General features: G+C 32.7%; 1 protein-coding gene across 3 annotated transcripts in view; it reads right to left on the bottom strand.

The window, feature by feature from the left end:
* Positions 1–18,438, bottom strand: part of LOC123554422 (Na(+)/H(+) exchanger beta-like) — a 133,787-nt gene that overhangs the window by 54,204 nt on the left and 61,145 nt on the right. For 2 of the 3 annotated variants that reach the window (XM_045344562.2, XM_053548101.1), the window contains exons 3-4: positions 13,767–13,946; positions 1,261–1,998 (exon numbers count right to left, since the gene is read on the bottom strand). In XM_045344562.2, coding sequence (XP_045200497.2) covers positions 1,261–1,585 — 325 coding nt within the window. In that variant the 5' untranslated portion in view covers positions 1,586–1,998; positions 13,767–13,946. The remainder of the gene's footprint in view (positions 1–1,260; positions 1,999–13,766; positions 13,947–18,438) is intronic. The other variant, XM_045344564.2, reaches the window with a different exon arrangement.

The following is an 18,438-nucleotide window of genomic DNA, read 5'->3' as shown; positions in this document are numbered from 1 at the left end:
TGGTTTTATTGTCGGATTGAATGCAATAGGACTACAATTTCATTTCAGATTAACATATATTTCTTTGGAACAATTCTGCTGTACATGAATTACAAAAGTACATCGAAGAAAGTGGATGATGTGTGCCCAAATGGACGGGAAAACCTCTTTTATATCCACAAGGTACATGCATCTAGTTTTACATTTTTTTTAACAAATTTACCCAATAGAAGAAAGGAAAAAATTGTGAGTTTACAAAAAATAGTTGGTTTTATTTTTCCATCAAATGTTTTCTATTGATACTTCAAAATATCCCAAAGGAACAGACCTACCATGTATCGTAACTACCATTTATCGTTTACAAAATTTAATACCTTTGTGCTACTCTAGCTGTTACAACATTCAGGAATATTTGTTTCCTTGTTTTCAGTTTAACGACGTTTTTCAATATTATTTCAGTTATGTTTCGGCGGGCAGTTAACCTAACCAGTGTTCCTGGATTCTGTACCAGTACAAACCTGTTCTTCGCAAGTAACTGCCAATTTCCCCACATGAATCAGAGGTGGAGACCGAATGATGATCTCACGACCCCGCGATCGTAGATCGGCGCTCTCCCTACTGAGCTAAGCGAGTGGGTTACATTCAATAAGAAAATTTATATATGACGTCATGTAATAAATCAGTTTTTGAATAGCTTGCCGGTCAACAGTCAAAACTTTTAGAACTCGGTGTTCGGACATTGAATAATAGCTTTGACTGTTGACCGGCAAGTCATTCAAAAACTGGAAACTATTGTTCATATTCAGATCTCCAACAACGAGGTATATCGATCCTTTTTTACTTCTTGTTATTGTCCAGAAGAGTCATGTAGCGACCGTAAATAGTATCCCCTTACTTGGAATAAGCGATGTTCAGTGGAGAGAGTCCATTCATTAAATGCATAATACAATTCCACTTAAGCCGATACCTGGGGACTCGAAGGGTGTTGAAATTTTCATAACCTCTTATGACCAGACTCAGTCTAATCGAGTCTGCTATAAAATTGCTTGGTTGCATTCTTTCGTTCTCAAGGATTTTCATTTAGATTTTATTAGATACATCCATAGTTAGAATAAAATATTTTCATAATTTACAAATCCTAACGTTTGCCAGATCTTGGTCTGCACTGGTCGCAAAGGCAGAATCTCTTGCCGCCAGCAGTCTAAAGATTAAATTTTAATTGTAATACAATGTCACAATCTTTTTCGGCTCTAATTTTGTATCATATTTAAACATTCTTACCTAGTTTTGCGATTCCAGCTGAAATTAAGAAAACAGCGATGATGAAAGGGGATTTCACGCGATCAAATTGCCAGCTTGCCACATGCATGGAATGATGTTTAGTGTGGTTAGTCTCTGTGTCGTTGCCAGTATGCCCATTATCACCATCCGAAGTGTCTGACTGACCATTTTTATCTGTAGAAACATGCGTATCATCTTTTGTGCTACGTCTTTCTAAGCTGTATACATGTTCCTCTCCAAAATGCGACGGTTTTATTATACTGCACTGAATACAAACTATCACAGCTAATCCGAACAATATCCTGTATTTCATTTTTATATCCATGCTTTTCTTACAGTTCGTGCGCGTGAACTATTCTCTGAAGTTTTCTTTCCTATTACGAATTCATTGCACATTCGCGAGTTTTGCTTCTCACATTTCACATAATGAATTAATGTTTAGATACATAAATCCTTTCATTTTGATTTACGACAACCTTAAATTCAATTTTCTTCTTTCAGAATAATTCATTCTGCAACGATATAAACCAATATTTCAAATTAACGGATTTTTCTTTCCTAAGGTTTAAGTTTTCAATATATTATCAAGCCAAAGCAATACAGATAGTTCAGGACGTGGACACTGCAAACATATTCATCCCTGTTAAGGAGAAAACTCGCTAATGAGTTTTTTTCTGCTGCCAATAGAGTCCTCGATATGATGTATTGAGGGATCGATATCGGATGTCTGTTTGAAACCTGAAACGGCAACAGAAATATAAGTGTCAGACAAAAATGCGTTACATGGTAAGTATACTAATTTGTTTAATAATACAGGGAGTGACAGTGCCAAGAAACATGAAAATTATCTGTGAAAAATCAGTCGTTCAACAAATTTAATTTAGTTAAATGAAAAATTACATTACGTTTATACGGTATGTTTGTATTTTTTTTTTATTCTAAAATGCAAAAACATTGTAGAGTATGCGTTTTTCAAATTTGTATAAATAAAGGGGGGGGGGGGGGGGGGGATAGCACTGGATTGGCTGCTTTGTTTCTGATTTATGTGATAAAGTAAATTTACAAATATCACGTAAGAGTATTTTAAATGTCTAGTGTTTTGTATTATCTAGGGAATTTCGTTGATTGAATAGTTGAACGTTGAGAAACGAAATGTATCGTAGCAGTACAACGTAGTCACGCCTTGTAATAATTCAATTCATCCAGGATTCATATGTGTCCGATATGCTTTATCAATAAGAAAAAAATACATAGTTCTATTCCATCCTATTCTACTTATCTGTGTGCTAACACAATGTCAAGGAATATATTTTGTCGCATAGTTGTGATTGGCTGTACCAGGTCCCATAACTATGACTTGTTTTCGATGGACCAAGTTTTGTCCTTTTTTTCACTTGAAATCGAACCAGATTTGACATTTCGGTCGATAGTTCTGAACCCTTTTCATGCTTTGGACTGAAACTTCACATATATATACCTTTGGGATCATATCGAGCGTTTTAATATCAAGTTACTTGACAAAATAATTGCCCCTTCTAGAGTTAGAAATGTTGGCAATAATTGTTGGTTTTTCTTCAATAATACTGAAACCAGTGTAATTATCGGATCGGACACACTTTACATACACCTCTTGACTCGTACAGTAATATATTTTTATGTACTGTTTGTAACAACTGAAGAAACTTTAACCCGAATTTCTCAGTAAAAGACGACAACGATATGAAATGAAGAGCAAAAGGACCGTAACTCTGTTATGATTATTTTATCAATTATGTTCCCTTTGAATTCTATTTTTGTTTTACATTTTTAACATGTAAGGCAGTATTACTAAATCCACTGAAGGGAATTTACTATACCTTGATACAATAATAAACGGCAATAGAATATTTTTATTTTATTATTTTTGTGATTATTATGATGTGTTTTGTTTAGCTGTGACGATAACGGCTGAGAGGAAGACAAAGGAGATGATGAAAATGTTGTTGTTATTGATGATGACACCTTTACATGACTTTTTTTCTCCAAAATATGTAAAATGTCTGTTGAAGTCCAAATTTTCATACCAGTGATGATAAAAATGTTTAAAAACAACAGCAGCAGCAAAACGGTGTGTGGGACTGAAATCTGCTTGCAAATTAGTAGCTCGCGAGACATATCAAATTTCTATGTAGACAGCTGATACCGAGTTCGTCGATACTGGCGATAAGTACTTGTCAATGTTTGCAGTCCTAACAGAAATAAGATACCCTGTGCAATAAATTCTTTATAAAAAACACATGGCTTATATGAGGAAAAGAAGCCATCCTAAAATTACATGATCGCTATGACATTACTTTTTCGCATCTCTATGTTACCCCTTAATTATTTTGCCATTATCATTTTCGGTAGTCTTTTGTATTCAAATCCATGACTTTTTGACCAGTTATTCGACCGATGATACAAACTGCTTTATCCCCTTAAAAATGGACCCAGTTTATTTTTAATCTATCAGACCTAGTTGTTTCACTGTAGTAATAAACGAAAGATCAAGACAGCTGAAAGGCGAACTTAAATAATGACAAGAACTGTCCCTTGTTTTCTCTCCATATTTGATAATCTACTACAATGCTAGCGTATTCAAAGTAAGTATTCTTGCTCGTATTTAAATTTTCAACATTTTCAGTGAAATATGTAAGCATGTGACAAGAAAATAGTAACTATCCTTACGAATCAGAAATGTTCAACAGTGTTTTATTAACCTTCACCTTGCTAAATTTCTAAAATGGACTGGCCCATCTTTCAATTTAGGTAGTACCACTTGTTTGGTAAAGGGGTGTTCACTGAACATTTACTGACTGAATAGCGAACAGTGCAGACGACCATGATCAGCCTGCATGGACCTGCAGGCTGATCATGGTCTGCACTAGTCGCAAAGGCAGAATCACTTGCCACCAGCAGGCTAAAGGTTAAATCACACAGTTAAGTACACTAGATTATTTATAGTAAAGGTATTTCTACATACTTTAAATCATTTTGTCAAGTATATGACTCTATGTTTTCATTCATGTAGTATATATTTCAATTGTCTTCCCCAAAACAACATAATTATATGACATTTATGGAAACTTCCGAGCAATCACAGATTTGAACATGCTTTACTTAAGGTCTCGCAATTGGCTCAACAGAGGAACATTGTAATATGATATCTTTAATTTTGTAAGTTTTCAAGTAATAGCGGCAATCTTTGTAGAATTTTCAAACAAAAAAAAAAACCTGCGATAATATTACAGTTTATTGTATATACTGTTTTGTCGCTGAATTAAATATAGCCAATGGAACTATTATAATAGCTATTCTATCGGTGAATCAAAGAAACGAAAGCAAAGATTTGTTGAGAACGTTTTATCTCTTGAGCGATATAAAAACATCCCTTAATGTTTGAGGATCCATATCCACTTCTTCATTTATTCATTTTAAGGGGACTAAACAACTTACTATCTTTGCATATACAAACATTAAAGGTACGCCGAGAGTCTGTGAAAATATCCAAGCAAACAAAGAGATTTTCTGTATCAATAACCTGAAATTTATATTTCTACTGTTAAAATTACCAGACTCTATTTAATACATACACATGTATTGTACGCAAAGTGTTGTATGAGCTGAAAGTATGTACAGTCGAATACCGTTACCTCGATATTCAAGGGACTGTAAAAATTGCATCGACGTATCCGAAGTTCGACGTAACGATATCGACTATCTGGGACAACTTTGTACTTGTGTCGGACGTCTATATTGTCACCATATCCAATGCTTTTTTTTCAGAGGGTTTTAAAGGGGAAAGAAATAATATAAAAAGTAAATATGATTTTAATTTTATACACAAAAAACATCTTAATTAAATAGTACATACACACATTTAAGTTTTAAAATTTTCAAAATATACGTGTAAACATTAAAATTTAGCATTTTATTCCTTCCATAAACAAGTCTGAATGCAGCTGTAATGTTCCTAGTTGAGTTGTCATTTTGACTGTGTTCGATAACGAAAATATTTACCTGTGTAATACCCATATTGTTACTCAATCCTAAACGGCAGATACAGAAAAATATTTCATCCAAATTAGTTGTTGTATTTGAAAACAATTGCCCGCTTGCCCGCTGTTTTATAAGACTAATTATTGGGAATTAAATGCAAACTTCCAAACATTTGAACTGGATTAAAGATTAAATAACAACACACTAACTTGATTATGATAAATACATCGCCGGACAACAATAGGTTGCTTTACACCTTCCAAATAACATGGATATTTTTGACACGCTGTGATATCGACGAAACCAGGTGTAAAATCATTACAGGTAAGTTGACGGGACTGAAAAACCACATCGAGCTAAACAAAATATCGAGCTAATCATATCGAGGTAATGATAAATAATTACATTAGAATATATAGGGAAAATTCGGGACCGACTAAAACACATCATGCTAACCGGAATATCGAGCTAACCGATATCGAGGTAACGATATTCAACTGTACTTCTATTTTCATTAAATGCTTTTAACCCTTAACCTGCTAAATGTCTATACTGAAGATGTACATCTTTCATTTTGAACAGTACCATTGGGTACATACCAAAATGATACTGATTGAATGGCGAAAAGTGCAAATCATGATCAGACTGCACAGATGAGCAGGCTGATCATGATCTGCACTGGTCGCAAAGACATAATCAATCGTGTTCAGCAGAGATAAAAGTTGAGGTCATTTATTTTGAATTTAAATCTAAGACCGTCTGTCTACTTAATTTTCAGTAATCCTGTCTTTGATTTTAAAATCGGACTTTGACTCTGGTTTAACTTAATCCAGGGCAATGCGTATTTGTTGTGTCAATTAGCATGATTGTTAAATAAACTAATACTGTAAATAGTTAGTTATGCTAAAAATATGTTTAATTTACAAACCAATCGGAGCATGTTTTTGGCAGACAGTTGAAAATTTATAGATGAAAGAGCATGGTGTCATAATGTTGTTAATTTTATGAAATTTTCAGATTTCGCTTACATTTCAATACGTGAGAGAGTACTAGTCTTTACTTTGATAAAAGCTATATATACCTATAAAATTATTCAGGTGTATATGTATATTAGGGAAAAGTGCAATTATCTTTTTCCGTTTACGAGATATATATTAGTTCCGTAGACCAGTGAACATTATAAAACGAAATTCACACTGTTTGAATCAGTGACTGTTTCAAAATATGAAACACTGAAATATTTCAAAACTCTGAAACAGTTCAAATATAGATTGATGATAATTCCTATAAACTTAAAGACTGCTATTTATTTACTGGACTAAAGTCTTAAATCTTATTAAAGATATTTGCTAAAACACAAAGTAATACATTTTCAATGGAAAACTCTGATTAATTGTGATATTATACAACTGAATTATCTACCTTTAAATGACGTAGTATGGAAGTGTTGTAGCTGTTCATACGCGGAACAACTTGTTTACACATTCTTTCTCCTATCGCTTGTTTGAAATCGTGTGTAAACAAAACAAGCATAAATAATTCTAAGATTTTAAATAATTGATTTATATATCATGCAATTTTGAAGATAACTGGTCATTTTTCTGCTCGGTATAGCCTTAAAGTATTACAGGCAATCGTGCTTGACATGTAAACACCGAAAGCCATGTTTTCAAAAGTGATGATTTCTGATCAAGCAGTAAATACCTAATATTCATACATTTTTGATTTAGTATTCCTTTCCTAGCAACAGCTGTCTGCTTTGTTAATGTCTTAACGTTCTTTCTCGTATAGTAAATGGAATCGATGAAGCATTCAGAAATTGTCCAAACTATAATTCAATGATATCAGTACACATTAAGAACCATCCTGTATTAATTTTTATGAGTGAGAACTTTATTGGTGTGATGATAGAGTTTTGGATTTATTACTACAGTTTATGTATTGTTTAGATATCATACTCATTTTAAATATTTATTTATGCATTTTAGCGGTTAGTTAATTTTCCGTAGAAGACGATCCATGTTTTCTTGTGAATTGTAAGTGTACAATCATTTTATACATTTATTTCATTGTCACAACCCGTTTTCATTTTACATTTTTATTTTCAAAACTTACTCAAATGACTAACAATTACGTTCTATCATCCACTATCCAATAAGTATGTGACAATCCTGGTCATTTAGTAAGTGGACAAAATAGAAATGTAATAAACTTTCTGATCTTTTTAATGAAATCCTATATTTTTCAGGTGAAAAATAGAAAACTCTTACCTGTCTTTGACAATTTTATTTTATATTTGAAATTACGAATTAAAATAGAACAGGAAATAGCCACAATACATAACAAAATAGAACAACACCGGCAAAAATGGTCAGTTTTTGATAGTATTGGAGAAATAATATGAGCTGTCTTTTAATAACATTTTGTATGAGCTAAAAATGCAGTTTTTGCTAGTCAATGGAGTAAATTCTACTAACAACATTATTAGCTATGTTTTTTTATCATGCTAGTCATTCCACATATTATTTTACTCCATATGTTTTTATACTTTCTATTCGGTTCTTACAATTGTTGTAGTTTTTGAGTTTATCAGTTTTATCAATGATTGTCATAATGATCTGTAAATTAGTATGAATAAATGGAATATTTCCAAATTATTAGTTTTTCAATCCAATGTATCGAAACAAAATTGCCACAATAATCTGTATTAAGCACTGGCAGCTTGGAATAACATTTACAAACAAGAAATATTCACACTAGCGTTTTAACTATGTCCACCCAGACTCTCTATAAGACCACTTTTTTTTGTCTGGTTTCTGGGTAGGATGGTTCTGCTTATTGATAATTATACCTGACTCTGTGAGTATAGATGCGACAAGTTTTCTTTAACATCCCATGCAATAAAAACTGGAAAAAACAAGACGCATGTATATTTATATGTACGCACAAATCAGTGAAAATGATTAAGATATGGTTACTAATGTAAGCGAAGGTTAGACAATCTTGATGTTGACAAAATGTATTCCAGTTAGAACTTGAGTGATGAGCACGTTTAACGAAGTACGTTCAGTGTTGATTGACCGTATGTTTTTAGTTGACTTGACTGTGGAAAGTACATCTGTAGAACGCGCTAAGGGTGATTAAAGAGGATTATAATTTAATGCCAACTAGAAGCATTATATATTGACATTTAAGGTCATTATTGCACCGTCCACGCATTCCTTAAATTAATTTAGTACGACGTTACGTCGAGTAATATTCTACAAGATGGTCTTTCCCTTGAAAAAGACAATTAAGGACTGTTATCATTAAATATAAGATTTATGTCTTGAAAACATACAAGACATCTGATTATGGAAAATGATTATTACATTTGACATATACAGTGTAATTATATTTACGTAGGTTACATGACAATTCAATTGATTCGTTGATAACTACAGGTTTTATTAAAGCATTCAATGTATGCATCGAAAGCCAATTATGCCAATGCTTCTCATCAATTACAAACAAATTATAATGACATTGCAAAGAAGTAATTAATTCTTGACTAATTTTACGTGATAAATCAAGCAACTGAAACACACCTTACAAAACTCTGAGTGGTTCATAGAAACTATTTTCTGAAAATGTGAAAATCATTAATAATACTAATCCCTATGCTACAACTATATTGTTAGTCTCAAACCTTAGATGATTCGCCTCCATCTTCTTCATCTCATCTCTATCTCCGTTCCTCTCATTCCTTTATAATATATATTTCTGCATTTCATCACTTTCTAATACCAGATTAATACGAATAAATTTGGCATTAAGCATGCAGTTCTCTTATCCGAAGACAATGTATCAAATTAATTCCTTTGTACATTTGCTGTAAAGTTTTGTGCTCAGTTTTTGCCTTTTTTCTGTTACTGTTCTTGCACTATGCAAGTTACATTTATTGCGTTGCAAATACTTTAATTCACCTTAATCGCTGTAGTGACTTTTCTTCCATCAGAATTAAGCCACCTAACAAATACAATTTTTCATTATTTATCTTAAACTCGAGTCGAGTCCCATTTGGTAAATAATATTTTGAACTACTTTCAGGGATCTTTGGTTAGATCATTGAATACTATTATGAACACAAAATCTTAAATAACTTTAGTATTTTTGAAATATATTATATATGTTGATTAGATTTTGTCATATTGATCACTTTTTAAATGTCATCATGTTTTTATCTATTTTGCAATACCATCAAATGTAATTCACAGTAGTTTAGATATTTCATTGTTTATATATTTACAACCGTATTTACCTATGTATACGCTTTAAGTTTTCGCGCTTCTCTCTCTCTCTCCTCCCCCCTCTCTCTCCCCCCCTCTCTCTCTCCCCTCTCTCTCTCTCTCTCGCTCTCTCTCCACGAACTCAAAGACACGAAATAGCCTTTGGAATCATACCTTTAATCTAATCTGCAAATTAACGACAATGATATCATATACAGTTGACTCTGAATGTGTATATTTTCGTTTCAATTGCAAACCAAACGGGCATATAAACTCCAATTGCAATTAAAGAACGCTAGTAAAGTAACAACAACAACAACAACAACAACATGAAAAAGGAGTTTTAGATATATGTTTTACATAATTATTTATTTATCAAATGGCGGTTGTATGATAATTTCGAATGTTTAACATACGTTTACATGAAAAATATTGTTCATCCTCTAGTTTTATAGTAACAAATGAAGTAATAACTGAAACTTATTAATCTTTTTGTGTCCAAAATAGCGGACATTTACAAATCGTATCACATTTGTTACAATAAAATAAGACCCAAATTGGGATAAGATATGAATGGTATTATCATATAACAAAACATAAACAGAAATCATATTTACTTTTACATTTGATATATTCTACAAGCATTGACGTTTTGACTGTTATGGAAAAGACTCGCTCAGATATCTATCTAGAGGCGTGTCCTCTACAGACAAGTACAGGCTCGTTCTGTTCAAACCTTATTTCAGTTATTTAATAACTATTCCAACTCGTGACGTAATTATCAATTTTATTTCATTTCAGTCAGGGGTGGTAATTTGAGTCACGGTATGGGACTGCTTCATAACCATCTCTGATACACAAATGTACATTTGAAAGCTCAGAAACTGTAAATTGTATTAAACTGCAAACCACTAAAGAAGTTATTGACTGGAATGACTACGACATTTTAACCTGAAAATACAATATTCGAATAATAAAAAACAAAACTTTTGAAACAGGAAATTAAGGAAATCCAATCGCACTGGGACAATAAAGAAATATATAGACTTCGGCAACAAAATAAGGCATAACCTTTTTCATTAAGAACGTGATTTTTGATTTCCGCGACAAGCCGGAGATTGTATTTTCGTCGGACATTGAACACAAATGCATTTGTATTCTTATTAGAAATACAATCAACAGTTGATTTTACAGCAACCAGTCAACAATCTGGCTTGTGATTTTAATGATTTATATACAACATTGAGAACAAAACATGCATGTGTATACTGCAGTAGTTTTCACCCATTAAGGAATGCGAACAACGATACTGATCAAATCATAGAAACGCATGAACGTACTGCCAATGCTCATTGAGTACAAATCTTTCCCCTCACTTTTATCTAAATTTTGCAACAACAGGATAAAGTCATGGAGTAATGTAAGGGGGGCACAGAACTGACATAATTTTTATATAAAACATAATATCTCGCAAACGTTTCATATTCACATAGTTTTGTTAAAATATCTAGGTATAATCAATTTCTATAGTTCAATTTAGACTGCAGGGTGTTCGTACCAAACGCAACAACAAGAAAGATGCCAGGATACTGTAGACTTGTAAAACGTATATCTCGACTTAAACTTGACTTGGGTGCGCATGTAGTGAAGCCGTAAGCGATAACTAGTAACTTGATTAAACAGTGCAGTACAGGTAAAAGCTTGGCACTTTGACTTAAAGTAACTAACATTTTGCAGAAGAAAAATAAAAAGCAACATTTATGTGATTTGTTTCATGTGTTGTTTTGAGCAGGCAATCTCCAAAACGTGGGATTTAGATTTGCTTCTTAATAGAATAGTAATCAAAATGTAAAATCCTACAACTATCGCGCAACCTTTCTTATTACGTCATTGATTAACTGTGTGGAATATGAACCAATATTGAAATGTTGCCTTTAATGCTAACGTGTCCAGCTCACGAAAATGAGTTTTTATTGACATTAATTATAAACGCTTATGTTGCTACCTTGCCACGCAGAAGCACATAGTATAGCAATTAGTGGAGCCATTAGATTAATTTGCGGAAAGGGACATAAGTGAATGAATGAAAGAGAACGCATGGTATAATAAAAGCAGTTTTGTGTTGTTTTTTTTTCACTTACCAAATGCTATATTATTGAGAAGTAAATTGCTGTCTTCTTTTCAAATTCTAACCATCGCAATTAAATCCGTCAAATAATATTTCAGCTAGATATACGATCATTCTTGTAATAAAAATCAGAAGCAAAAATGGCGATTTGTTAGAAAATATTTGAGTAATATCCAAGATTTTTTTTGCATATTGTCCGTACCGGCAAATTCAGTTGTCGGCTGATAAACAAATTGTAATGTAAATATAACAAATAAAATGGGACGGTCGCATCTTCATGAATGAAATGCTGTTGAAAATAATTTTATTCTGTACATATATTCTGAATATTATATCCTATACAGGTACAAGAACTGAATTATTTACAATTGAAATATAGCTACAATACACTGTAACGTTAATACATTTTCACTACAATGATTGTATGCAGCCTCTGTTTTAGAAAGATAGACAAATCATTGCCTTATCCACATCATAATCAGACACACACAACTAACTTGTCTAAGTCGTGATAGTTTTGAGGTTTTGAATACTCCCTTCTGGCGTTTGTCTTAAATGATAAGACAAGTGTAAATTATTTAAGTCAGTGTAGAGGAATACGCAAGGGATTAAAGTGTTCTCGCTTTTAGATTAAAATCTTAAGATATAAGTAACAGCAAGAAGCTTAGTGTTACATTAAAGATCACTACCTGTCTGAAAAGTTATCTAAGAACTTATTGACAGATGAACAAATCACCACTATAATACACTAGACCTAAGGCACAGCGGCTAGCAGTAAAGACTTGACAAGATGTATATTCAGAATAAATCCATCCACCTTACAGCTGCTTCATATCCAATCCCGATCTGCAGTACACGTTCGCACTGGTCTGACAGTTTAATGAATGAATTTAAAGAGACATTGTTCACAGCGGGACATTATTTCGGCAAAAAGCGACTAGTAGTAGAATACCCGCAATGTATATGTACCATAAGAAGTTTTATAGCAACTGGAAGCGTACATGTATTAGGTTAAATACTTGTAGGTTTGTAGATATTTATTATGTTAGATTATAAACTCATCTAATTTTACACTAAACATTGTCCCTTGTGAATCAAGGACAATGCTTCATTAACAACAATGAGCAAGAAGGAACTCTTTCATGTATCTGGATATATTTTAAGCTATAGTTAATCTAACCGGGCATACACCATGTACACTGGTAACACACTCGTTTTAGAAAATAATTCTCACGTAAAATAATTCTTTCTTGCAAGGAAAGTAGGCAAACAAGCATCCTTTTCTTGTATGTCAATGTTACCGTGTCCTCCAGACACTGAGTGTTACATTAATTGAGTTTACATCTAATCAGTATTGCATAAATTGTTTTTACATCTATTACCTCATTGTCGGACCGTATTATTTAGTTCTTACACTACGCAAAGATTTTTTGATTGTAAAAATGTCTTGAAATTTAGATTTTTTAAGTAATTTTTAAAAGTCTAAGTATTTGTGTTACTATTGACAAATGTATATGTATTCCATACATGTATCTCTTTGTATTTACATGTGTATTTATTGCACTTTTGATATGTAAAGCTTTTGCTAGTTAATGGACCTATTATACACTTATGATTAAAGATTGTATTGTTTTAAATTGTAAAAAGAACTGTCGAACCACAAGTACAAGTACAGAACTGTTCTATATTTTATCATTTATATGAATGACGACAGGTATATTATATATCTTTAGTTATTGCGTACCAGCTGACAGGATCATATAGTAAAACATGTGTAATTGTTAATTTCAGAGCGACGTTTGAGCGTTTTGATGTTAGAAATCTCCACGTGGTATATTAATAGACTGGTTTTACGAGAAGATTTCATGTCAATTTATTATTCAAAGCTGAACAGAAATAAATAACTATGCTGTTCCTATGACTTCTTTGTTACGCATTACCAAACAAACTACGGGAAGCCAGGGTTACAATAAGACTACATTTACTTCGTATGAGTACTTGATAATACATGCACGAATACTTCGAACAATCCAATTCAAACATACAAGAAATATTCCATTACGAGTTCAGTGAATAAAATATATTGTACAGACCTGTTTTCTATTATACAGCAAGTGTAAATTTCCTCGTCCGAATATCTAAGATAGTTCGCTACTGATCACAAACAATCAGTAGTTCGTGATGTTGTATTATTGTTTCTATCGCAGAGATATTTCCTCATAGCGTGCTATCACTCATTGTATCAAACACACACGTGCATCTTACTTTCTTACCTGCAAATAAAAAAAGTTATCAGATCTAGGTTGAGTAAAAGCAAAAATACAATTCCTGCTTGGCAAATTGTTTTCACGTAAGAAGTTGCCAAATATTTTACGGTCTGCAGAAAGGTACACAGTGTCATTGACAGTGCACTGTGTTTGATCTTTAGGTGAAAATATGTAAAATTCTACAGTGTAAAATAAAAGTGTACGACTTAATTTCTTACAAAACGTGCCTTATTACCGTTAAGCGGGAAACACATACTTGCTCACTATTGATAACTTGTTAGATTGCAATATATATGTTATAAAACATCCAATTTACAGACGGGAGTATGTAGTTATGTCGGAGCATTGGGGAAGTAATGTTTTATGAAAAACATTACGATTTAGCAGTTCAATATAAAAAACGTTTATCATTTAATATGAGAGAACACATTATCATTTACAGACAGATCATTGTAGAAAGATAGATACATTATGAATAATAAACGTGTTGATATCTAACTATTCAACTGTCAAGTATTCCTATACAAGTAGTAGATGGCAAGGCAGTCATTTCCTTTGCTGAATAAGTGTTTATGCAGACTAAATGTTTGAGTATGAACACTCTTTTTTTATCAGATAATATATTATATGATCATTCAAAATATTATAACGATTTAGGTTCGTTAGAATAGTCTCTTTATGTGAAACACACAGTCGTAGTCGATGAAAAAATAAATTATGTCATAAAACTGGTACATATTAAAGTCATTACAATGCTCATTTAAGGCAAGATTTCGTCAGATAATACATTAAACAATTACAAAATCTTATTAGACAAAATACTTCAACATTGTTTTGTCGAAATCCGTGTTATGGTAGTGTTATTTGGGCTTGGCATTAACCCCCACAACAGCAGTCTTTAAGAGCCGTATTGTGGCTGTTTAACTTGTCCCCGTACTTCGAGTCAGAGATATTATATCTTCTAGTCCGTTGAGTGTATAGAATCCATTCAATTTTACTATTACAGAATTTAAAAAGCCGATTTTAGGAGACGTAAGGGATGCCTTCTATACTTCCAAAGGATCTTTCCATATTCTATAACCTCTACCAGAAGCAGTTTTTAAGTGCCGTGTTATGGCTGTTGAAATTCTCCCCGTACTTTGATTCAGTGTTATTATATTTTCTGGGTCGTTGGGAGAATGGAATCCATCCCTGTTCACTATTATGAAATTTTAATACAAAATTCGATTAAGCCGATTCTACGGGACATGGACTGTGTTGCACATTCTATTTTCTCTCATTAATTCACTCAATTTTTAATTGTCTTCTATGCAACAAATACTCAGCGAGACTGTTCAAATTATTCCAACTTGTCAAAACATGACGGCTAGCGGAGCGCGATCACATTTCGCTATATACACATGTAATTATAATGGAAACATACAAAATAACAAGGCCACTTGGTCAGAAATAAAATAAATTTTCAAATTTCATAAATGTATTCTCTAAACTGCATGATTCATTCCGATTCCATAGACGTCATACAGAGCTGCCTTACACCCTGCTCATACTTTGAAATAACTCCACAGAAAAGCTAGCTATAGTGGTATTCCAATAAGTCTCTTTGAAAAACTTTTCGAAATATTTCCTATGAATCTGCAAACCACTTTTCAGAGTAATAGGGCAGGGCAACAATTGTTTCTCCAATGACACTCTACCAGAATTGTAATCTATCTAAACTAAGAATCTCAATGTGACATGGTTGTCTTGTTTTAACCGGCTAATGAATAACCGCCGCTCAATCCAGGGGTCGTTGGGTTCGAGCCCCACTGGGGTCACGACCATGACTTTTCATATGACACCAGTACGGGTTTTCCCAGGAAGCGGACTCGAGAGTGGTTACAATAAGCTTGAAGCTCTCGTAGCAATCGAGCTAAAGTAAGTTGGTATAAACTAAACTAATGAATAACTACCAAAACAGACAATCAGATAGATATCGAGAACATACTTACATAAAATATTATAATAATTACATCTTACCAATAAGATCACCACTGTTTCTTGTTTTCAAAAATTGTAACTGATCTTAAACAAATGTGCAGGGATATATGTTGCCGCTACGTTTTTTGATTTGACTGTAGGCAGCATTCTTACAACCACTATGCTTTACCATCAATAATTAGATCTACATTATTGATACTTGATTCACTGGTACCTTAATTGTAACCCTTACATTTCCTGCATTCCTATGCAATGTTGTAAATTCTAGATTCACATTTCATTGATTCGCGACTTTTTTTCTTACAGATCCACCACAGCAAAATGTATTATTTTTTTGTGTTCTGATGATGGTAATTATAAATGATTTACGTGAAAAGATAAGACCTTTCTGTTTACCTAATTCCTATTTGTATAAAATTCGTAAAATTTAAACTTGTTGATGAATATTCAAAGCAACCCGTTAACTGTATCTTTCCGATACAGTTTCTGATGATATATGGCTTCTTTGTGTGGCTTGCTCAACCTTCCCCCTACATCCGACCATTTTATCTACCCCTTACCGTTCTCCATTTTTCTGTATTTTGCATATATTTACATGTGTATAATGAACTGGTTGTTAGAGTTTTCAAGCAATCCGTCTACAATATTTTTCCGTTACAGCTTCTTTCTGGTTTGGGCCTACTTTTCGGTGCATGGCTCTATGGCTATGTTTGGGGTGTTTGTGCTTCCGGGAAATCTACCCTTACCTTTTATGTTTTTTTTCAGATAAAGACTTAAAAATTTAAGCGTTTGCCTATTTGCCGAAATAATTATTATTCGATAATAATATGCAGACGATGAAGCCAGTAAAGAAGTGTTACATTAGTCTAAATTTCATATACCAGATTTGGTTCAAACATATTTTATTTGTAAGTCATTACATGAATAATATACAGCAAATGTGTTAATGGAATTGGACTGAAAGCTAATATACCAGATTTAAGACAGATAGGATGATTACGCTCGCTTTTGATTATTTATACAATGTATATTTGATTAACTGTAATTAGGTTTACAGAAATAAACACTTGGCGCCGATCGCTTTTCTAGTGCGCGGAATACTGTTTTCAATACAAAAAGGTGTGAATTACGGTAGGTAAATGTCATCAAATGGAGGCCAACACAAAAGAAATGAAGAAATGTGAGAACAAACAACAACAGCAGCGTTCGTGATGAATTGCTTTGATTACGAACTTGCAAGTATTTTAACAGGCATGAGCTGATTACTGATGACACTTTTACAAATTTTGTAACATATTTCACAAATATTGGTTTAAAATAAGCATTATGAATAACCTTCTATGGGATGTACCATACCACGTTCGATATCTTCTGTTACTAAAAATGGTAAAATTAAGTAAAAGCCTTCCGTAGTTTATGATAGCACTTACCCTGTTGTAACAACCATTTTTTATAATATAAACATCTTTATAATGAAAATCCTCTAAATTCGAGTAAGATGTTGGGAAACGAGTAAGTTGTGATACATAGACATCATATGATCTTTATATTTCAAAAATTTTACTTTTTAAATTTCTTAGTGTTAATCAAATTTTCGGGATACATGCCCTTTTTACAACTGATTGTTCACAATTCCTATATATTACATACTAGCTTTGAAATGATTTACCATGATTGATTGTTATTTGCAAAATCTCAGTAACTGATTCGTTCTTTTAAAAGCATTACGGAAAAAACGTGATAAAAGTTATTGACTGGAATGACAACGACATTCAAAATTGAAATTACAATATTTCCATCAAACGAGCAATGCAAACTATGAGAAACAGGAAATTAAAAAGATCTAATCGCCCCAGGGGCACTAAAGCAATGTAAAGACTTCGGCAACAAAATGTGGGGTATACCTCGTTTTTCTTTATTTTGTGCTTTCGATTTTCTCATACAGTTATGGGAAAAACTAAGTGGTGTTCATTTATATATGGTATTTCAGCACATAAAGAAACGCAAGTGGCAACGAAATACAATTTATAACTTTAATCAAAATGTCAGAGGAAAGTTGGGACTGACAAACTTTTATTGTTCGTACAATATCAGACCAAACCAAGTTTGAATTTCGTTTTGATTCACAAATTTTAAACTTAACCATGAAAAAATATGCATACTACCAACACACACACTCACAAACAAAGCAAACACACTAGGACAAAACGAACAAATAAAGGAACATTGTGGGGTGGGGGGAGGGGGCACAAGTCCTTATGTCGTTATAACTTGTAACACTACTCTCATTATTATTGTGTTCTACACGTTCTTTTATTACCAGTAACATTTTTTTCAGTGTATTTCCATCAGAAACTGGACAGCTGCGGTCCAGACATGTTAAAATGACTTAGTACAATTAGGGAAATAATATGTTAGAAGCAATCAAGTCACATTTTCTCATTTATACTTCCATTTATTGATAATAATTTTATTGAGATTCTTTATTTAGTTGCGACGTTACGGTCTAAAAAATAAG

The sequence above is a fragment of the Mercenaria mercenaria genome, chromosome 7, assembly GCF_021730395.1.
Source record: "Mercenaria mercenaria strain notata chromosome 7, MADL_Memer_1, whole genome shotgun sequence".
In the NCBI taxonomy this organism is placed as follows: domain Eukaryota; kingdom Metazoa; phylum Mollusca; class Bivalvia; order Venerida; family Veneridae; genus Mercenaria; species Mercenaria mercenaria.
This window is presented reverse-complemented; position numbering and strand designations above follow the sequence as displayed.